Consider the following 23,365-nt stretch of genomic DNA (forward strand, 5'->3'; position numbering starts at 1 on the left):
GTACCTCAGACTGTGGAAGCACTTAAACAGCGCTTTGTATAAGCTTAAAGGAAAAGGCGCTTTATAAAATGACTACCGGATTGGAATACAGCCATATATGCTTAAAAAAAGATAACCACAGCAACATGCTTGGCTATTGATATCTTTTACGAAGCAAACTTACACCATGCAGGTCCTTTCTGCTTCTTCTCTGTAGGGCTAGGTACCCTGACTGGTTCTTCTAAAAGCTTCAAGGTATCAAGAAGATCTGTAAGTGTTGTCTTAGTTGGAGCCTGACTTGGAGCGTCATTAGGTTGCTCGCTGTCCGTATCACCAATGTAACCGTTCTCTGTCGCACCGGTACGATGAGTTGAAGGTTCGCTCTGTGAATGCATATGAAAGTCAAGGTACTTACATCTTCTAAATGATATTTAAATATGACTGATAACTAATCTAACTTAATAAGGAATTTAATTACCATTCGTTTTGTTTTCTTATCTTATCTGGTTAGAGCCTAGAGACAGGTGGGAGCGTTGCAGGCTAATCAACAATTTTGAAAAGCATCAACAATTTCAATTGTTAATGACATGACAACTGATGGAACTTTAAATAACATACATGTATTTAGGGACAATAATTTTCTGTACCAAAAAAATGGTCTTTTCCAATTCTGAAAACCTGCAAATTCCATTGCAATCTTTGATCTAGAATGGAAATTTTGTACACAGCAAAAATATGAATTCTGATATGCAAAGGTAAATTCAATTAATTTTTCACAATAGTCAAGAACAAAACAGATTTTCTATTTCAATTCAAACTTAAAGGCAAACAGAAAATCACTGTCCCTACATATCTATTACGACTTGAAAGCTCTATGATATCCAAGTAACTTGCAATGATTTTAGGGTTTATTTCTCATAAGTAATCAAAGATTAAAACTTTTATAGAATTTCATAAATTGTTACATCATCATATTCTACCCAGTTATGAGCATGTGATGGTACAATACACATCAACTATAAAAAATAAATAAGGGAAGATGTATCAAAGTCATTCAGTGAAGTTGCTGTTCTCAATTCAAAAGAGGTCATCAAGAATTGGGAAGCAGACAAGCATCATACCAATCATGAAAAGAGGCCCAAAACATATTTTTAAGTTGTTTTTAAATATAATTTACTCTGGTAAAGTAATGTACAATCTGCTTACTTCAAATATACCGTCCACCTTTCTCCCTGTACTACTAGCTGTACCAGGCCTCTGCTGTCCACTTAGTTCTGGTTCAGTTGACCTAGCTGTAGTCCCATCTGTAAGCTTTTTCCGAGGGCTTGGACCTGATCCTGTTGACTGTTTCTTAGTGGCACCTTTCTTAGTTGTGGGTTTCTTGCCTACTTTCCCACTGGCTTTGAGATAGCGTAATTCTTCTTCAGCCTTTTCTTTGATTTCTTGTTTCTTTTGTTCTCTTGACCGCTGTAAATCCTGGAGGAAAAACAGGGAGATAGAGCAAGAAAATTTGAAAAGAGGTAAAAAATGTATAATTATGAGAATGAATAAGATTTATGGGGGAGTGGGTTTTTCAAATTCAAATGACCTACATTATTGTCGATTCTACCAATATTTTGATCGTTCTTGTAAATGGGCATATGATCTGGCATGCAAACACATACATATCAAAGAGAGCAAAAAACATTGAATAAATGGACATAGGAAATATGATTTAATTGTAACCTATGCTCCTACAAATTGAGATACATGTATTCAAAGGGGAATGAAACCCTTGGAACAAGTGGGCTTGTGTGGAAAGAGAAAAATAAAAGAATAAGATCAAAGAAAGTTTAAGAAAAATTGGACAAATAATGAGAAAGTTATGAGCATTTGAATATTGCAATCACTAATGCTATGGAGATCCTCCTATTGGCAATGTGACAAATATGTGTTATGTCACATGTGAACAACTTTCCCTTTGATGGACTATAGAATACCCCATAATGGCTTCATTTTGCTCTTTCTTATGGTGATACAAACTCTTTATCCATAATATATTCTTTGAAAATCTATATTACAAGCCCTCTTTATCCATAATATATTCTTTGAAAATCTATATTACAAGCTATTTAGTAGAATTCATAATCTACTGATAGATGTGAAATGTACACAAAATGGGAAAGTTGTTCACATGTGACATCACACATTTTTGTCGCATTGCCAACAGGAGGATCTAAATTACAATAATGATCTAAACTTCAAATGCTCATAACTTTGTTATTATTCAATTAATATTTCTCAAACTTTTGTTGATCTGTTTCTTTGATTTTCTGTTTTCACACAAGCTATTTTGTTCCAAAGTTTCATTTTCCTCTAAGTACAAAGGTTTAACCACTTTCAAACATCCGTTCATACCTGAATTGCTGCTTGCCTTGCCTGCCGTAATTTCTCCTCCCTGGATCTTTTCCGATCCTTCTCCTGCTGCTCCCTCGTCCTCACCGAATCCTGTTCCCTATGGATCAGATCGGAACGCTCCTTGCGCTTCTGACTCAATATCTTCCTGATCTCATCCTCTCCCTCTTTCTGTTTCTCCTGTACACACCCTCTGTACCATCTCTGTATCTTGGTGGCAGCCTCATTGACCGATTCAATGTATTCCTCTGCCACAGGATGGTCAGAGGACGTACTAGTTCTCAAGAGTCGTGCATTTGCATCATGCGCTGATCTGTTCAATGGTACCCCTGTATAAGCACTCTGACTTGTAGACCAATACCTTGTTGGCTCTTCCCCAAGCTGAAACTCGTTTTCATTGGTCTTGACCGGACTTGGGGGTCTCAGGTTCTTGTCCGGCCCCCTTGGACTCACAGCGGGAACATCGTTCCTGAGAGGCATGCTGCCGTAATCCTTCTCTGCTTGTTGATAGGAGTTCCTTGCTATGTGGTTTGAATCAATGTCTTTCTCAAGGTGCTGTGTGAGTGATTCAAAGGGAGAGGCGGCTGCATCTCCTGCAGGGGATCTGGAGCTGTTTAATCTGTAAGAATCCAAGGTGCTACTGGTCCTTGCACTGATAGGAATCTGAAAGGCTCTACTCGACATCTGAAATTCAACCATGAATTAAAATAGAGCAAGTAAAACTGGTGATGAGAGTACAAGTGAAAAGAAAAAATATGATCAAATTTACTATTGCAAGCCCCATGGCATTCAGTTGATTGTATCCGCAAAATTGGTTCACACAATTTCTCCTTTGGTGGAGATGAGATCGGTGGATTACAAAGACAGCTAAATGGATCAAACTATAATTCCGGACAGAAACTGTATAAATGGCCCCACTCCCAATATATAAAATGTTCACAGAAATCTGCTCATATTTTCTATAAAAGAATCATCTTAATATATAACAATTGAAGATTAAAGCACACTGAATTATACAAATGTATTTTGAATACATTACAGCTACAAAATGAAAGACAGGATGTCAAACAATAAAGAACCAAAACCAAAATAAAGGAAGAAAAGAGCCAATAAAAAAGGGCAAAATGAAAACATTCTCATCAATACAAATACTAAGATTTTTATGTAAAAGCAATATACCGGTTCTTGTCTCCTTTTCTGAGTGACTGACTTTTTGGTGGTTCCACTAGCTTTGCTTCTGATGACAGGCTGATGATCATTGTTGAACAGTGCCATAAAATCTGTAGAACTGAGAAAAAAATTGGAATGTAAAAATTATGAAGCTGTAAGATATGAACTACAGGAACAAATTTCGTCAAAGTTGCCTGTTCAAATATAACACTACTCTCCCCTCACTTCTTTATTTTAGACATTGGCAAAGCATTCACTTTTGGTCTTGAGACCTCCAACACTGCTTAAGACAATGCAAGTATAATAATGACAATGTGTATTGTAAATGCTCACAAAGCCAGCAATGATTGTAGAACAAATATTTGCGATTGATTGCATTGAACACAATGTACAATCAAATCAATTGTAAAAATCAAGTGTCCGATCTATGCTAACTATGCTTTGTGTTATGGGTCCCAGGACAAGGTTCTAATCAGCCCCTAGGGACCGTTTCATCAATATTTTTTGTCTGACAAGTTGTCAGATCTGACATCTTTGCTTGATTCTGATTGGCTAAGAGGCACTGACATTGTTCTCATTACGCTTTCTAAAACTAGTTTACTGGAAACCGGTTCAGGAAACCAGTCCAGAAGATCGCTATGCTAGCGTTCCCATTTGATCACTAGAAAGTGGTTTTCAAAATCACTTCACGTAAAGCGATCTTGTTGCTATGGAAATGCTCTCAGTAGGGTAACACGGTTCGCGTGAAATTCGAAACTGCAGCGTAGGCATTCTACACCTGTCGTGTGGAGTAGCGCACTCAAAATGTGTGAAGATCGCTTCCTGAAGAATGGTTGTGTCCTCACGCTAAAACCAGTTTAACGAGGCAAAGTGATCTTGAAAACTAATCGCGAGGTGGTTTTATACGTTAAACTAGATTCCACTAAACTAGATTTAAGAAGGTAGTGAGAACGGTGTCAATGTTACTATGGTAACGGTAAGATCAATTGGGACTTGCCGGATAAAACGTCCGACAAGTCCTTTCATGAAACGCTCCCCTGATATCATGAATCATATTAGTCGGTGGCTTCTTTGTAATAAATTTAAAACCAATATCCTGTTTTATGAAAAGTTACCCTGTTCTTACTTTGGGTTTTCCATAGCTTGGAGTAAGGAATCAGAATCATCTGTTGTGTTGCTGCGATGGGTAGATTCTGCTGCTGTAAGTTTAAAATAAAATAAAAGGTATGACAGATCATGAATCGATCAATTTCATTATTGTTTATATGACCTATAAGTTTGTAAATTAAAGCATGTTTTTAAACCAAACAGTATGAGAAAACTTTTTTAAAAGGAAACACTTTCCTTTTAGCTATACAGGCTATCCAAAACAAATGGATGATGGTACAATATTTCCAATTTCCTTTCTCATCTGTACATAAATTCATTGTTGTTGGTTTTTTTTCGTAAATCATATTCATATAAATAGATATGATTTATAGGATGTATGCAGACCTGTAAATCTACCATATGAGGGTCCACTATAAATATTTAGCTTTCATATCCTGAAAAACAGAAAAAGAGTAGCCTTTACTGCAGTACTAAGTCATTCTATTGAACTACATGTCAATTCCCTTTTACATGTGTAAAATATAATTAATTACACGACCGCAATGTATAGCATTTTGATAAAGTAAATTAAGAACTATTTAAACATAAAGCAGCATATATAACTAAAAAGTAAAGTAGGGGAGACCGGGGTTAGTTGGAACGCGGGGTAAGTTGAAACATTGTCATTTTCTTTAATGTCTTTAAATAAATTTCTGCAATACTGCCCTCAATTTATTGTCATTATCAACAGCCATCCACCATATTACAGACAACACATGTGCAACAAGCCTGGTGAAGTTGGAAAGGAATTTTTGTTTTTTGACCTTCTGAGTAATTTTTTTCTCTTTCAGAAATGTTTGATTATCTCAGAGAAGTTTATATACACAACAAAAAAAGTAAGTCCCCCCTAAATCAAATTGCTGTAACTTTTGAACGGAATTATTTTGAGATATGATATTCCGTAGGTGGTTTTCTACACTCATTAACCAACTTCTGGAGAAAAATAAGATTGATCGGTTGAGTCATGCATGAGTAATTAAAGATTGAATTAAAAATGACCATTTTTGAAAGTCACAAGAGTCGTTTTTTATATTGTGCATATACAAAGTTTGGCAAATGTTGTCTTTAGGTAAATTTTATGGTGTTATGCTGTTTTACTATCCATCATTTAGCCACTCCACACACAATTTTGATATCATATGTTCATGGTTGAGTGAGCACAATGTATTGCAGGGGCCGCAGAAGCGGGGGGGGGGGGGGGGGGGGCTTCAGCCCCCCCCCCACTTTTTTTCCAAAAGCATGCAAAAATGTAAAAATGACCATACGATTGTGATTTTTTGCATGGTCAGCCCCCCCCCCCCACTTTAAAAACCCTTCCCCGGCCCCTGTATTGTGACGTATCATCATAGGGGTTTATGGTAGTATCCTCTACAACTTGTTAGATCATGTTAAAATTTGACAATGTTGGTGGCTCCCCCAATTATGGGCCCCTCCCCCATTTTAAAATTCTGGATCTACCACTGATTTGTCCATAAATTAAACTGATCATGAGAAATTGTTAGGAAAAGAATACATTTATGCAGTATAAAGAGTATTCATTCCTAAGTTTTCGAATGTGCTCGCTCAACCATGAAAATGTTTAAAGTTCGGAAAGTGTGTGGTGATAGAAATGATGGATGATAAAAACAATAGAAATTAAAGTCACATTTGAAACCGAATTTGCCCCCAATATTCACTTTATTACCCTTTAAAATGAGTCTGTGACATTGAAAATGCAAATTTTCCCACTTTGATACGTGCTCACTCATCCATAAATAAACAAATCGATTTCATTTTTGCACAGAATTCTGCCCATAGGTTGATAAACATTACTGCCAAATGACATTGCTAAGGACAGCCTTGAAAAAAAGTTCCACCATCTTGAATAAGGGGTTACTTATTCTTAAACATGTGCACCCATAATGTACACAAGTCTATGAGAGACGAAGTCAAAATTTTAACAAATATGAAATGAGGGTTTGTTTCATGGACGGTTTTTGTTACTTCTGCCAATAGTTATTTCATGAAACTTCGTACATGGCTTCAGAGTAACACTATCCAAAAGGCACGCACACCAAAATAACCATTCGATACGGCACAGAGTGGGGCCAAGGCCTTAAACTTTCTTCTCATTTGCATAATTTTCGAATATTGTGTGCTCACTGATGCATTAAACATCGGGATTTTCATAAAAATCAAATCAAATGAACTATGCAAGGAGGTTTGTGACATATATCCATAGTAACAAATTGCATTTTTTCCAATAACGTAAAAAAGAGCTAATCGCATTCCACGTGTTCATTCAAGCGTGGATATTTAATTAAACGCCTTTGAATCATTGAAGCATGTTAATTGGTCATGAACATAACGAACAAGTTGAGAAAATATCATTTTCAGTTCCCAAAATGAAACAATACTTGCCTATGATATTTGAAATCGTATTTTTTTTCAATAAATGTTCATTGAACCGTGAAACGATGAATATTGTTGAAGAAACTTTTCCAAAAATAACTGTCATCATATTCTATCATTTTTATTGATATAAATGTGTAAAAATCCAATTAAAGCAAATTTGGACTTAGGTTTATTCAACCGTGAATTTTAGCCAAAAAGTTGTATCGTCTTTTAGAGAGTACCTTTTACAAGCCTTCTGACTATTTTTTATGATGAGAATGTGGAATTAGTTCCAATAAAATGGAATCAAAGTCATGATATTTGGCTTGTGACTTTTGAAAAGTGACATTTTTGCCTTCTGACGGTGCTCACTGAAGCATGACGTGAAATACGTCCATAACGTTTACTCAGAGGGTAGCTTATAAAATTACCTACACGCTCATGTAAAAATATATTAAAAACTCGCATTGGTTCGGAAATTATTGATGTTTGTTTAACGGGGGACTTACTTTTTTTGTTGTGTATAGATCAAGTTGGCCAGTTTGGGGGTATAATAGACACTTGTACCAAGCTACAAAATGAGGTTATTAATATGCCATGGTGAAGTCCCTTTTTTGTGCTGTAAGCTTATAAACGTCAAATGGGCCTCCGGGGTTAGTTGGAACAAAATTGAAGGGGCAAGTTGGAACATGTTCCAACTATGTTCCAACTTACCCCAAACATAATTATAAGAACATTGGATATGAGAAAAAATATATAAAGTATTTCACATTTTTCTGAACATGTATTGTATACCATGCTTGTTTTGTTAATCAGTTAGGTCTGAGTGTGCATTTAAGGCCTATTGTAGGCCCCTAATGCAATATTAACCTTTATCAAATGGGGGGGGGGGGGGTCAATTTGAGCCCTCCCCCTCGAGAAATTTTGTCACTACGTCGTCGCGTGAATGTTTTTTACTACACTGCTCGCTGACTTTTTACTTTCAAGTCTTGCGCATCATTTGAGACCAAATTTGTGATGCTTGTGTGCGTGGTTTCGAAATTGCGCAACATTTTGTATGTGCATGTCGGACCCAAAATTGCTCATAAACGTGATTCCATTTACAAGGTCAATGCAAATTGTGTTTTTCAACCAAAAGTCATAAATGTATGATTAGTTTTTACTTTTGTTGGTTCAAATAGATTTATTTTATGCTATTTATGATCGCAAAAGAGTCCCGACAAAGTTCATCGGAAAAAACAGAGGTTCGAAAAAACAAAGAAATACAAATAAAAAAAATACATAAGAAATTATATTTTTTGCAATTTTTGGTGGATATTTGTTATAAATGTGAAAATTGATACTCTCACCAAAAATTAGCATTCTACTAGCTTAATAAATAGAGTAAAAGGCAAAAGCATACCAAAAAAAAATTTAGGGCAAATTTCATATGCTTATTTGCATAATTAATGAAAAAAGTATAAACAATTAATTTTTGTCTTGTAAATTTGATGCAGAAGTACATGAAATTGCTGATAGTACACTTAATTGCATGTAAAATCAAACGCACCCAAATATGCATAATTCTACTACACAGTCTGCTTGCGCGAGTGGCTGTATAATAGAAAACAAAAAGTTCAACAAATCCACACTTTAAATATTTTGAACTTGAAAAAATAAAGCAAATAGGCTAAAACCATGTAATATAATATATTACAGTTTTATTAGTAGTTTTAGTATAATTCTTAATTGACCATGCAGTGTTCCAACTTACCCCATACCATGTTCCAACTTACCCTGTATTGGGGTAAGTTGGAACGTTTGCGATGGTCTTGTTCAAGGTGGATTTTTTCAGTAACCATATTAATAGAGTTAACAATTTTATGGGGTACATTTGAAGCCCTTAGATATATGCTTCAAGCTGATATACTGTTTCTCGAATAAAATCTATTTGGATTTTACAGCCATTTTTGTCAAAAATGTTCCAACTAACCCCAATCTCCCCTATAAATTCTTTTAATATGAAAAGAGACAATATGGTGATATTACAATCAAGCTGAAAAATCAGTCTTAATAAATCTTTAACTTACATCTCTTTTGCCTTGATTCTGAGCTTCCCATTCCAGAGCTACTAGAACTCCTTGTCAATCCACTTCCCTAAACAAGTCAAAGATATTAATTTAAAAATGATTTCAGTACATAAATTCCTAGTCTTTCAAAGTTTCCATATTTCCTGAATTTCTTTATTCAACAATTGTAAATCCTGTGGCCTTTTCCAATTGTGATTTTTTTTCATTATGCTTTGTCACAATAAAGGGTATGTCATTCAAAAATAAACTTTTACCAATAAAATAAAACCTTCAAGCCATTCCATAACTAGGAAGTTGAAATCGAATTTACCAATGATGTGACCACTGACCACAGTTTTTTTATGATGGATACAGATAAAGATAAATGTTAAAACTCTTTTAATTAATCATGACTTTCAGATTAATGAAAAAATATCTCTCTTAAATGTTATAAATCATACTTTCTGAATGATTTCAAGTAGAGGTAAACAGATTCTTGTTGTAACAATGACTAAATCAATTACACCTCAAAAGCCAAAGGACTGAAGACCAATAAATTACGATGCATATGATGATTTTAAAAAATAATTAAAAAGTTAACTTACAATGAAAAAGCTGATATTTCTGAATAAAAATTTCATGAAATCTATTAGTTCAATGAGTTTATTTGAATCTAAATATCAGTCTACGAAATTTTTAAAACTTTGCATCTTCTCATTTGGTACTTAAATATAATATCACATCAACCTATTCTAAAAAAATGAATGAAATATATTGATTTTGTACAGCTTCTGCATCTGAGATGCATTCATTTCCAGAACGTACCCTTCCATTTGCCACCTTTCCACCAAAATTAGCTCCCATTTCCCCTCTACCAGGTGATTTCCCTCTGGTGGTGCTGGTTGTAGATCTGGCACTGGACCTTCCAGAGCTTGGTCTATTTCCACCAGCAGAGCCTGGCCTACCAGAGTTGGATCTGGCACTGCTGGACTTTCCTGACATGGCACCACCGGATCCAGACCGTTTCATGGATGAGATCTGGGAGCCGCTCAGGCTCAGGCTCAAGTTTTGAGACATCCTGGTTTAACAATACATCTGAGAAAGAGAGTGAATACAGTCAATATCCAGACCCTGTCTTACAAAGAGTAGGATCAGATCAATCGCAACTATGGAAAGCCAGCAAGGCCAACATATAAATGCATATTTTTTTGTTCAAATTATATTCCAAGTTTCTAAGTATGACATATTTTCATAATCCATTGTTTCCTTAAAAATTCAGTGTGCTTCTCTTTGTTTACAAAGGACATGTTGCAAATTTCCTGTCAATACAAAATATGACATTAAAAAAAATATATATATAATTGAGGGTGACCGGATCAATCGTAACTCTTTGTAAGATGGGGCCCTGATCTCAATATGGAAGCATGAGGTGTAATGAAGATGCAACAGTCTGATAAAAAACATAATTGGAAGGGGGTGGGGCATATAATATATATGCATGAAGGCACATCGCATTATCACTTCGGCAACCCAAACCCAAGTGTTCAGCTGCGAATTACAATATTATGACTGGATAAACTACATGTGCATGCTGGGATAAGAAATGAAACAAGATCATACAAATAACCAATGTAATAAAGAGTACTAAACTCACAAAGCTAAAAACAAAAGCCAAATAAAATCCAAGCACTAGCACAAATTCAAAATCCAGTCATATTACATGGGGTTGTTGTTGTTGTTGTTTAACAGATTTCATTCAAACATAAGAATATTTACACCTTATCTGAATTTTCCCCCTATGTTTTGAGATACAGGTATTTTTCAAGAAAAAAAATGGCAATGAAATCATTTCAAAGATTAAATTCACTTGGTACAGTTCTAACTTTACATGGTCATATCTACAAAACCAAGTATAGGCCTACATATTCAAGTACATATTCAAGTATGGAGAACAGATAAGCCTTTTGAGAAGGCTAACCAAATAAATCAATTTTTATCACCATTACCAGGCAATAAACCATAACAGCTGAGAGAATATAAATTACATTATGACTATGAGAAAGATAATAGATCTAAATGACATATGATCAGTTATTATCTTAGATCATTTGAGTACTGTTGTATCATTATAAGACCTATTCCACTTCAGACCAATACAGCAAGAGGTCTTGGCAATAGGCTAGAAGAGAATAGTCTAGTTATTACTGTATATTACTGATACATCAAGCAGAGTAAAACTGGCGATCCTGAGAATATGAACAATCATGCATTCGCTCAGATTGGCGTACAGTAGGGAATAAAGAATTCTGTAGTAGAACTAGATTATCTTAATCGCTGATGTGGTTTACGGTACACCATGTGGAGTATTATAGAAACAGTGGATAGAAGAAGAAAATAAATGGATAGGCGAGAAAGTGAAAATTTGAGAGTAGAGTAATCTTTCTTGAATGTAGTCCTGAAAAGGACTGTAAACCAAAAGAGATTGATGAGTTGAAACAGCTTGAGTAGTAGGATGGATGAGGAGATGCTGGCTTGAGTCGGCGAGTAGAGATGATGAGCAGAAGCAGTAGAGAGTCTTCTGAAGACGGACGGTCAAACTGCCCGAAACGTCGATTCTCTTTACTGCATTATTCCGGTGAAACAGTTCTACGCATGTCTTCATGAATATTCAATGAGCATCTTGATGTCATATCCCCACTTGTTCTTTTGTATTTTATATGAAATTAGGTTTATTCAAATTTGTTCTACCAAGAACTGAAAAAAATGGATTGACAACTGATTTACTGCATTAGATGTTCATTGCTGCAACTTATTTCATAATAAAGGAGACACATTATTCATGCATGTATGAAAACTGAAACAATTATGATTTCATGCAATAGCATAAGAAAAGGGAAAGTGAGGATGTGACATCATCAGCCCACCAAATGAATATTCATGATGACGTGCACTATTTTCACAAAATATTGCTAAGCTTTAAAATTCAATAACTGTGTTATTTGATGAAATTTTCGGCATTTTGCTTGGTAAATTTTACTCTAATAAGGCCATTTGTCATGAGTTCGCCCATCAAAAAGGGTGGTGCTGTTACATATGTTGGTTAATTTGTTGAGTTATTCCTACATATTTTCAAAACCAAAGTAGCTATGCCAACAAGTTTGGTTTCATTTTAAAACTGACTTCATTGGCTAATAATGTAGAAAGTTTCATTGCTCTAGGATAAATAGAACACATCTTTAAAGATGGAGTACCAGGGGTGGTGCCACCTGTACAAAGTCAATGGGGATTTTCAATATTTTGTGCTATATTGGAAACGTTAATATTTTTGTGAAAACATGACTTCCAACTACAAATTTGGTATCAAATTAAAGCTAAAACATGACTGATCTTTTATCTAAAAATAAGTTTGTCAATGTCATTGTCATGTAAATACAAAAAACAAGGTAAAAATATTGAAAAAGAAATAGAAAAATTTTCGAAATTGTTCATTTTTCACAATAATTCTTCCATATTGACAAATATTTTCTTCAGTTATTCTTAATTTCAATGTAGATTTTCTTTATAAAAACAGAAAATGTGATTTCTACTATTTTGTAGGATGAAAGTGAAATTTGGTTTTGTTACAGATCTTAAAGGTCAAATGACATAAAGTCAGAGACATTCAGACTTACAATATGTGAAGAACCTTAATTTATTTGGTTTAATATTTCATTAAAATTTCTTTTAAATTGTTTTAAACCTTAAATGAGATTAATACAACAGATAGGCTATACCCACCATGTAATGGTAAGGCAGGCAAAAATAGCACACACAAAATATGCATTACTTTATTTTTTTGGGGAAAAAAATTGCATAAACTCTGGTTGATTTTGAAGTAATTTCTTGACCATAAACCCAATAAAATTATACATGTACATGAACATTTCAACAAAATAGGATGTAAAATTAGAAAGTTATGACAGATTGAAGTTTCGCTTATTTTTCAGTTTTCACAACATAGTTTTATGCAGCACAATTTAGCCGTATGCAAATGAGAGAATCAATTATGTCCTTCACTCACTATTTCTTTTGTTTTATTATTTGAATTACTGTAATTACTAATTATGCAATATTTCAATTTTTACGAATTTGAAAATAAGGACCAACTTGACTGAATCATAAAATGGTAAACAATGGTAGATCCACATGTTCTTGGGGAAATAAAACTTTGTTTCAAAGGACAATGAGAACTTGAGAAGAAAATAACAATAATTCATATTTCATACAATAAAATACAAAATAAATAGTGAGTGATGTCATTAGTTCTCTCATTTGCATACCGACCGGTATGTGCATATAACTGTTATGCGAAATTAAGCAAAATGGGGGCAAAATGTAATGAAAAATTCAACGGTTTTAATATAAAAATATAGAAACAAACATACATGTAGATCTACACGTACAGCTAAATTGAACAAATATGATACAGCTCTAAAATAAATAATATAAGAAAACAATGAATGGTTTGATAAAGTAAAGGTCAATAATGTGATTGAATATACCAATTCAATTTTTTTTTAAATTGCCCTGGTTGCATAGACTGAATTAGATTTAATATTACAAATTATTTAGTTTGACTTTGAGTGAATTAAAATAAAAACATTATTTAATTCATTTAAAAATCAGTACAAAATTACAAATATTATTATTAAATGTCAAAAGAAACAGTCATTTATAATGTGAAATGCAGCAAAGTGTAAGATATAGGCCATTAATACTTTGAGAAAGCATTTATTTTGCATAAAACTAAAAACAAAGTTAGGTTAGATATACCATACACATATAAGTTTCTAACGTTAGATTAATTTATTTAATTAAACAAAATTAACAACAAATGAAGAAAACATGTCAAAAACAAATCAAACTCAAAGTGAGATGCATTTGTAGTCTGTGTGTTGAAGCAAGCAAAGACTGGTCCAGCCGAAACGATGAAACTGAGCTGAGTGAGACTGAACTTTATTAAGGAGTGAAGTTTATACTATTACTAGTTACTAGTTTCGGTCGAAACGAAATCATCTCGGAAGAACAGCGGAAGCGCAGCGGGTACAGGTTGGGGGTCGACCGGCCCGTGGCGGGGCAGCTGGAGCCAGACAATGGTCGGAGCAAGACAGAGCGCGACCGACAGACAGCGAACAAGCGAGATGACCTTCCAAATCTGTGTAAAAGAAATCTCAATCATATTCAATGAAAATAAATTCTTTTAGTACGGATAGATCATTTCAAACGCATATGACTAAAACTATGCTTACAAGCCTTGATTAAGTGATGTTTTCTTCCCGTTTTAACAAATCTGCAAATATGCGTTGTGTATGGAACGCTATCGGGCAATAATTTTTAATTCTTGAAAGTTGATTGTGGACTTAAACGTATCAATCCGCTGCAAGCTGTCCAAATTTTGAATATTTTTTGAAATATTGAGTTGTGTATGTAAATTAACCATCGAAGTATCTTATAAATGTACAATCGAAAAAATTAATAGGTTTTATAAAGATTATATTCGAAATATATCTAACAATTGTAAATATATTACGAACTATTTTATCGCGCATTAGCCCATTTACAAAAGAGTTGTGAGTGCAATGGAGCAGCCATATTGAGAAGAAGTCTATATTTTTTTGTGTTGGGATCCAGTGAGCGCAAACTTAGAATTGGAAAAACCGTGTTCCTCTACCCTGGGATATCCGCTCTTCCTCTATGCCTCTCTCAACTCTTGCATATATCTTAGAGTTTTAAAAATGGGCGACAAGCGAAAACTACAAGGTGAGGGCGAGCTTCTAGCTGCAGATGTAAAGCCTTGTTTTCATTTTTCTTGTCCATTTTTCATCACTGTTCAACTCAAGTGGCACTATTTGTATTGACGTTCACAATCGCAGAGAGGGCAATGCGAATGCAGTCGGGTGGTGAATTAATTGTGTGTTCAATTGCCATGATTGCATTACATTGCCCTAAACGGTTCTGGGGAAGCATTGAAGGCATCATAAAGAGAGAATGAAAAGTGGCACTGATAAATATGATGAATTTAGTCACCTTAATTTTAATTATCTTGCATGCGAGCAGCACGAGCTCTTTTTTGTTAAAATAGATCTAGGCCACTTAACATTAAAATTTAAGTTACAACTTACAATACCGGTAGGCCTACATGGTTTATGCAGTTGAGTTGGTAAGACAAAATTGTGTGTGAGTGACTGATTAATGTCTGGTCTATTTCCAGCACAAACCAAAGACAAGTGAATGGTAAACTTGTGTATTTCACCTGTGACACTTGATTGAAATATAAATATATGTTTAGACTGACTTGAAATTTGCATTCTGAAAACAAATGTGACCAGATTAAAATTAAAAAAATTTGATTTCCAGTTTTCATGTGTTGCGTCCAAGACCAAGTGAGACTAAATATGCTAAATAAATTAAAAATTTCATGTAATCCGTGTAAGGTATGGCAGGTAGATATAGATGGAAGTGTTGCCCGGGGGGGGGGGGGGGGGCACCTTTCATTGACGAGTGGATACCATGCGCGACCATGAGGTCTCAAAAAGCACCCTAAACACATATTTTCCATGCTCTGAAAATGCACCCTTTAACACTTATTGGCGTGTGAAACCCTACCCTTAACAAGTATTGAAAAAAGGATACTATTGGCATAATTGGCAAATATTTCCTGAATTGAACCCCTAAACAAGTACAGCGATATTTCAATTGTTATGTCACGGACTTCGGTCCGTGACCGCATCTGTGCGCCGTGACCTCATCAACCGCATATAGGATAACGACAATACCAGGCAATTTGTAGGTTTCTTTGAGACAGACCCACAGCATTTTCTAGAGTGTATTCTCTTCCTTCCCCCTGTGCACCTCAACAATGCCAGTAAAACCCAGCTCCACACACTTATTTTATACTTTATTCGCAATCTTCACACAACCCGCCAAAACCTCCTCAGCAACTGTTCTAGCTCTAACAACCCTTAGGAAGTGCCTGCATTCATTTCTACGGATACTAGCGATCTCCGACCTTAATGGAGGAAGGATACAAGAGAGAGAGAGAGGTCGTCGGTTTTACCTTCATCATAGGGTTTAGTATACAGCCCCACTCGCGCAAATCGTTGACTCTTGGGGCAAAAAGTACATCCTTTATAAGACATTCCAGTCTTGATTTTTATACCCTCGCAAATTTGACCCTAAACATAGCTTTCCTATCATTAACTCATTATTTTAGTGTTTTTGACACCCTTATTACGTTACGTACGTAACATGTCCTATCTTGAAAAAGACATCCTTTTTACATGTTTTTTGGGTCGCGCATGGTATCCACACTTATTTCTGTGCATTTGACTTTACATGCAATACTATGTGTATCAGCAATTTCATGTACTTCTGCATCAAATTTACATGACAAAAAGTAATTGTTTGTATTTTTTTTATTATGCAAATAAACATGAAATTTGCCTTAAATTTTGAGGGTTCTTTTGTATGTTTTTGCCTTTAACTGTACTTATTAAGCTAGTATAATGCATATACTTGGTGAGAGCATCAATTTTTGTCTCACCTGCATAGCAGAGTGAGACTATAGGCGCCGCTTTTCTGACGGCGGCGGCGGCATCAACACCAAATCGTAACCAAAGGTTAAGTTTTTAAAATGACAGCATAACTTAAAAAGTATATGGACCTAGTTCATGAAACTTGGCCATAAGGTTAATCAAGTATTACTGAACATCCTGCCTGAGTTTTACGTCACATGACCAAGGTCAAAGGTCATTTAGGGTCAATGAACTTAGACCATGTTGGGGGAATCAACATCAAAATGTTAACCTGTTAAGTTTTTGAAATGTCATCATAACTTAGAAAATATATGGACCTAGTTCATTAAACTTGGACATACATGTAAGGTCAATCAAGTATTACTGAACATCCTGCTTGAGTTTCACATCACATGAACAAGGTCAAATGTCAGTTATGGTCAATGAACTTTGGCCAAATCGGGGGTATCTGTTGAATTACCATCATAACTTTGAAAGTTTATGGATCTGATTCATGAAACCTGGACATAAGAGTAATCAAGTATCACTGAACATCCTGTGCAAGTTTCAGGTCACATGATCAAGGTCAAAGGTCATGTAAGGTCAATGAACTTTGGCCAAGTTGGGGGGTATTTGTTGAATTACCATCATAACTTTGAAAGTTTATTGGTTTAGTTCATAAAACTTGGACATAAAAGTAATCAAGTATCACTGAACATCCTGTGGGAATTTCAGGTCACATGACCAACGTCAAAGGTCAATGAACTTTGGCCATGTGGGGGAATCTGTTGAATTACCACCATAACTTTGAAAGTTTATTGGTCTAGTTCATGAAACTTGTACCCTTTTTACACATGCTAAAATTTCCTTAACCCGTACTACAGGTGGGGCTAAATTGCCATTTAGCCCCACCTATAGAATGGGGTTAAGCTTAGCCCACTTTCTTTTTACACAGCATTTTTGCAAAGTGGGCTAACCCCACCTTTAGTACGGGATTATTTGGCCCTGCAAAAAAGCAGGGTTATCCCAGCAATTGCGGTGCTAAGAGCAATAGTACGGGGTTAAGATCGCTAGTCGCCTAGTGTAAAACGAAAGTGGGCTAAGCGCTCCCATTCATGCCCCGCAACAGAGCCAACCCTGTTGTCCAATCAGAGGTAAGCATAATGAATATTCATGAACAGCGAACACGGTGATGAGAATCAAGCAAATAACGTAATTAGGTCTATCGTATAGCCAGTAAACAATTTCGAGTGAAGTACTTGTACTACGAATGATCGACAAATGTATTTAAAGCGCGCACGATTTTGGATATGACCCGAATGACCCCTCAGTGTGCTCGTGAATATTCATGAGCTACCACTAGTCCTGGGTTAGCGAGTTTCGAGTGTGAAAAGCAAGCATTCCTTATCCGGGGTTAGCAATAACAATTTGGCATGTGTGAAAAGGAAAAGAAATAGTACGGGTTAAGGCTAGTACGGGGTTAGCGATAGTCCGGGGCTAAGAAAATCCTGTGTAAAAAGGGTATTGGACATAAGAGTAACCGAGTATCACTGAACATCTCGTGCGAGTTTCAGGTTCCATGACCTTTCAAAGTTTATAGATACAGTGTATAAAATGTGGATATAGGGGTAATCAAGTATCACTGACAAGTTTTAGGTCACACGATCAAGGTCAAATGTCAATGAACGTAGTATTGTATCATTATATGAATGGTGTTTTTTGTGAATAATTATTTTATAGTAGTTTTCAAAGTCAGCAATGCTGCTATATTGAATCACGTGATGCAGGTGAGATCGCCAGAGGCATTCCACTTGCAAAAAATATAATTTCTTATATATTTTTTGTTTTTTAAATTTGTATTTCTTTGTTTTTTCGAACCTTTGTTTTTTTATTGTTTTTTTCCGATGAACTTTGTCGGGGACTCTTTTGCGACCATAAATAGCATAAAATAAATCCATTTGAACAAACTAAGGTAAAAATAATGATACATTTATGATTTTTGGTTGACTTTGCATTGCAAATTTGGTCTCAAAAGATGCGCAAGACTTGAAAGTAAAAAGACAGCGAGCGGCGGGGTAAAAAAAATTTGCGTGACGGCGTAGTGACGAAATTGGGGGGCTCAAATTGACCCTCCCCAGTTTGATAAGGGTTAATATTGCATTAGGGGCCTTCAATAGGCCTTAAATGCACACTCAGACCTAACTGAGAAACAAAACAAGCATGGTATACAATACATGTTCAGAAGAGTGTGAAATACTGTATACATATTTTTCTCATATCCAACGTTTTTATTCATAATTATGTTTGGGGTAAGTTGGAACATGTTCCAGCTAGCCCCGTCAATTTTGTTCCAACTAACCCCAGAGGCCCATTTGACATTTATAAGCTAATAGCACAAAAAAGGGACTTCACCATGGCATATTAATAACCTTATTTTGTAGCTTGGTACAAGTGTCCATTATACCCCCAAACAGGCCAACTTGATCTCTTCTCTGAGATAATATAAAATTTCTGAAAGAGAAAAAATTACTCAGATGGTGAAAAAACAAAAATTCCTTTCCAACTTCACCAGGCTTGTTGCACATGTGTTGTCTGTAATATGGTGGATGGCTGTTGATAATAGCAATAAATTGAGGGCAGTATTGCATAGACTTATTTAAAGGCGTTAAAGAAAATTACAATGATTACAATACTTACCCTGCGTTCCAACTAACCCCAATCTCCCCTACATATCACTTGATTACAACACACACAATAGTAAAATTATAAAAAAACAAATTAACATTTTTCAGTAAAACGAAACAGTTTAGTATACCATACATATGTAGTTGAAAAACAATCAAAATATAACCATTGTTACCAATTTGATGAAGGGATAAGCTAATCGAACAAGGCTTTGAATTGTTCATTGTCCAGAATGAGTTAAGCTGACCTCGGACAAAACAATTATTCTGAGAATTTTATAGAAACACCATGATCATGATAAGTATCAAGACCAACACCTTTGAAAAAAAGAAACAGGATAAGATGTTCAATATTAAAGGCTATCTGCTCTTTTTTGTTAGGCCATCGTATGTTTTACTAATGTATCTTATGTATGTTTTCCATGTTTTTTTATTGAGAATGTAAATAAAATAAATTGAATTGAGACATCAGGATTCACACACACACAAAACTTCAATTTCTCCTTCATATGATAAGATTTCTGCAGCTATATGCTACATATATAATAAACATCTTTCTACTGACTTTCATATTTTTTTTTTTTCATTCAGGTGAAATAGAAAGATGTCTCAAGAAAGTTAGTGAAGGAGTGGAAACATTTGAGGACATCTGGCAGAAGGTATGAATTTCTCAGAGACTAGCATTTCTTTTTTTTATAAGATCGGCCTACATATTCTGAGCCCTAAGAAGGATAGGTTATTTTGATGCCCAAAAAGACCAAATCAGCACTCCCTGTTGACCACACAATCGCAATGAATATCACAAGTACTTTGCCTGTGACGTAATCTCCCAGACGAAATCATCATTTATTTCAGAGAAATGACATTTTCTCAATTGTGCCCACTATGCTCATTTACGCATGAAAATGGTTGGGGTTTGGGGGACTCGCAAGAACACAATAAATATTGAACAGTGCAAATTTTTTGTCTGTAAATACTTCTTTAGTAACTTTAAAACATGCTTCAAAATTGGTTTTTGATTTATTTTGTGTTCCCTTGTTTTTCATTCCTTTCATTGTATTGTAATTTCTAATAAAAGAAAATTGTAAGCGACATCAAAACAGCTCAGAGCCTGAAATAAATCGGTTTTTATTAATAACAAAATTAATCATACATTTTAAGATTTTGGCTTGAAAATTAGTTTGAGATTTGCATAAAATCTGTACAGTACATGAAAGTTATGGAGGAATTTTTCTTCATTACATGTATAAAAAAACACCATAATTTTGAAATGTATATCCTAATATGTTGCAAATTTGATTTCAAAGGTGGGCAAGATTAATGTCATAAAATGTTGCAACAAGAGCTTCTAGTGTTACTGTTTATTGTAAAAAATGAGGATTGTTAATTTGGCACCAGACTTTTCAAAGAGTTAAAGACGAATACCAGTTCTACATGTACATGGATTAGGAGAGAACCTGTATTATTTGATTTGACATGAAACTTCGTTCGCAATTCAGAGAACTTTATAAATCAAAGTTTAATAGATTATTTCAAATAAACATACATGTACATGTAGGTGAATATGCACATAATCCATGTTTTTGTCTCACCTGCATAGCAGAGTGAGACTATAGGTGCCGCTTTTCCGACGGCGGCAGCGGCGTCAACACCAAATCTTAACCTAAGGTTAAGTTTTTGAAATGACAGCATAACTTAGAAAGTATATGGACCTAGTTCATGAAACTCGGCCATAAGGTTAATCAAGTATTACTGAACATCCTGCCCGAGTTTCATGACCAAGGTCAAAGGTCATTTAGGGTCAATGAACTTAGACCATGTTGGGGGAATCAACATCAAAATCTTAACCTAAGGTTAAGTTTTTGAAATGTCATCATAACTTTGAAAATATATGGACCTAGTTCATGAAACTTGGACATAAGGTTAATCAAGTATTACTGAACATCCTGCATGAGTTTCACGTCACATGACCAAGGTCAAAGGTCATTTAGGGTCAATGAACTTTAGCCAAATTGGGGGTATCTGTTGAATTACCATCATAACTTTGAAAGTTTATGGATCTGATTCATGAAACTTGGACATAATAGTAATCAAGTATCACTGAACATCCTGTGCAAGTTTCAGGTCACATGATTAAGGTCAACGGTCATTTAGGGTCAATGAACTTTGGCTAAATTTGGGGTATTTGTTGAATTACCATCATAACTTTGAAAGTATATTGGTCTACATGTAGTTCATAAAACTTGGCCATAAGAGTAATCAAGTATCACTGAACATCCTGTATGCATTTCAGGTCACATGACCAAGGTCAAAGGTCAATGAACTTTGGCCGTAATGGGGGTATCTGTTGAATTACTATCTTAACTTTGAAAGTTTATGGATCTGACTCATGAAACTTGGACATAAGAGTAATCAAGTATCACTGAACATTCTGTGCGAGTTTCAGGTCACATGACCAAGGTCAATGGATATTGGCCATGTTGGGGGTATTTGTTGAATTACCATGATAACTCTGTAAGTATATTGGTCTAGTTCATAAAACTTGGACATAAGAGTCGTCAAGTATCACTGAACATCTCATGCGAGTTTCAGGTCACATGACCAAAGTCAAAGGTCATTTAAGGTCATTGAACTTTGGCAACTTTAGAGGTAATTATTAGATTGCTGTCATAACTTTCAAAGTTTTTAGATATAGTGTATTAAATGTGGATATAGGGGAAATCAAGTATCACTGACAAGTTTTAGGTCACATGATTAAGGTCCAATGTCAATGAACGTAGTATTGTATCATATGAATGGTGTTTTTTGTGAATAATTATTTAAATGGTGTTTTTCAAAGTCAGCACTGCTGCTATATTGAATCGCGTGATGCAGGTGAGACCGCCAGAGGCATTCCACTTGTTAATACTTTCTGCTTGATTTTTTGTTTATTTACACAGTTACATGTACTAAGTTTTCATTTTAGAGGATGTTATACATTTTATATATTTGTATTTTATCACAATTTACATTTTGAAATACATGTAAGAATCATATTTCCATCTGTCATTAAAGAAATGTTTAACTTTAGAAAATGTTTTGAGGATTTTTAAGGGTCCAAGACCTCAAAGCCACTGTGAAGTTATTGGTTCAAAATGAACCAGGCCTTGGAGGCAATGTGTCAAGGTACTTTTACAATGCTACTGTGTGATCTGTAGTATGGTCATCTTGTTTTATAGGTTCACAATGCAACAAATAGCAATCAGAAGGAGAAATATGAAGCAGACTTGAAAAAGGAAATCAAGAAGCTCCAGGTAGGTATTTCTGAAAACCTTATACATGTAAGGTATTGATTACTGGTATGTATTAAAGTTTTATGGTGTTGTGATTATGACTCGCATTTCACTAACGGGTGCGTGAATTGAATCACATAATTTTCTTGATGTTCATTGTTCATTTCCATTTGATTATCATGTAATTGAGAAAGATATTCCTAATTTCTTTAATTCCCATTAAAAAGTGAATATGCTTCGAGGAGAGCTTTAAGAAGAATCAATATTTACTTGATATTCAAAATTGATTGTATATTTTTGTAACAGGGCCTTTAATAGTACAATAAAACTCTCTTCTTTTTTTTCAAAAAGTTAATGCTTGGTCAAATACTGGACTAGTGGGCAATTTTCCAGTTAGCTAGAAAACATTTCATCAATTTTTCCATCTTGTGTTTCTTTCCTGCAGAGGTTAAGAGATCAAATAAAATCATGGGCGGCTTCTAATGAGATCAAGGACAAGAGGACACTATTAGAAAACAGGAGATTGATTGAAACGGTGAGCATATCAGTTGGCTTGTCATATTCTTGTTATTGTTGCTCTATATAAGGAAATTATCTAGTAATAATTATTCATGTTCTGCGTGGCTGTAAAGTCAGTGAAATTTTTCATTCAAGATGTTTTTAGATGACCTTGTATCATTTGTTATCGTCATTAAGATGTTTGCCACCATCTTTGTTGAAGTATTTTTGTTGTCCATTGTATG

General features: G+C 34.9%; 2 protein-coding genes across 5 annotated transcripts in view; one reads left to right on the forward strand and one right to left on the reverse strand.

Annotated features, from left to right (window-relative positions):
* Positions 1–14,506, reverse strand: part of LOC129269503 (centrosomal protein of 131 kDa-like) — a 28,140-nt gene extending 13,634 nt beyond the window's left edge. Inside the window, exons 1-8 of one of the 2 annotated variants that reach the window (XM_064105867.1) lie at positions 14,402–14,506; positions 9,939–10,208; positions 9,135–9,201; positions 4,670–4,742; positions 3,553–3,661; positions 2,377–3,057; positions 1,186–1,455; positions 164–362 (exon numbers count right to left, since the gene is read on the reverse strand). In XM_064105867.1, the coding sequence (XP_063961937.1) occupies positions 164–362; positions 1,186–1,455; positions 2,377–3,057; positions 3,553–3,661; positions 4,670–4,742; positions 9,135–9,201; positions 9,939–10,190 (1,651 nt within the window). In that variant the 5' untranslated portion in view covers positions 10,191–10,208; positions 14,402–14,506. The other variant, XM_064105868.1, reaches the window with a different exon arrangement.
* LOC129269504 (CCR4-NOT transcription complex subunit 3-like) overlaps positions 14,489–23,365 on the forward strand; it is a 30,853-nt gene continuing 21,976 nt past the window's right edge. The window contains exons 1-4 of one of the 3 annotated variants that reach the window (XM_064105869.1): positions 14,489–14,912; positions 19,942–20,009; positions 22,569–22,643; positions 23,068–23,157. In XM_064105869.1, coding sequence (XP_063961939.1) covers positions 14,888–14,912; positions 19,942–20,009; positions 22,569–22,643; positions 23,068–23,157 — 258 coding nt within the window. In that variant the 5' untranslated portion in view covers positions 14,489–14,887. Of the gene's footprint in view, positions 14,913–19,941; positions 21,088–21,604; positions 22,644–23,067; positions 23,158–23,365 lie in introns of all 3 variants that reach the window. The other 2 variants (XM_054907011.2, XM_064105870.1) reach the window with 2 other exon arrangements.

This window comes from Lytechinus pictus, chromosome 10 (assembly GCF_037042905.1).
Source record: "Lytechinus pictus isolate F3 Inbred chromosome 10, Lp3.0, whole genome shotgun sequence".
Classification (NCBI taxonomy): Eukaryota; Metazoa; Echinodermata; class Echinoidea; order Temnopleuroida; family Toxopneustidae; genus Lytechinus; species Lytechinus pictus.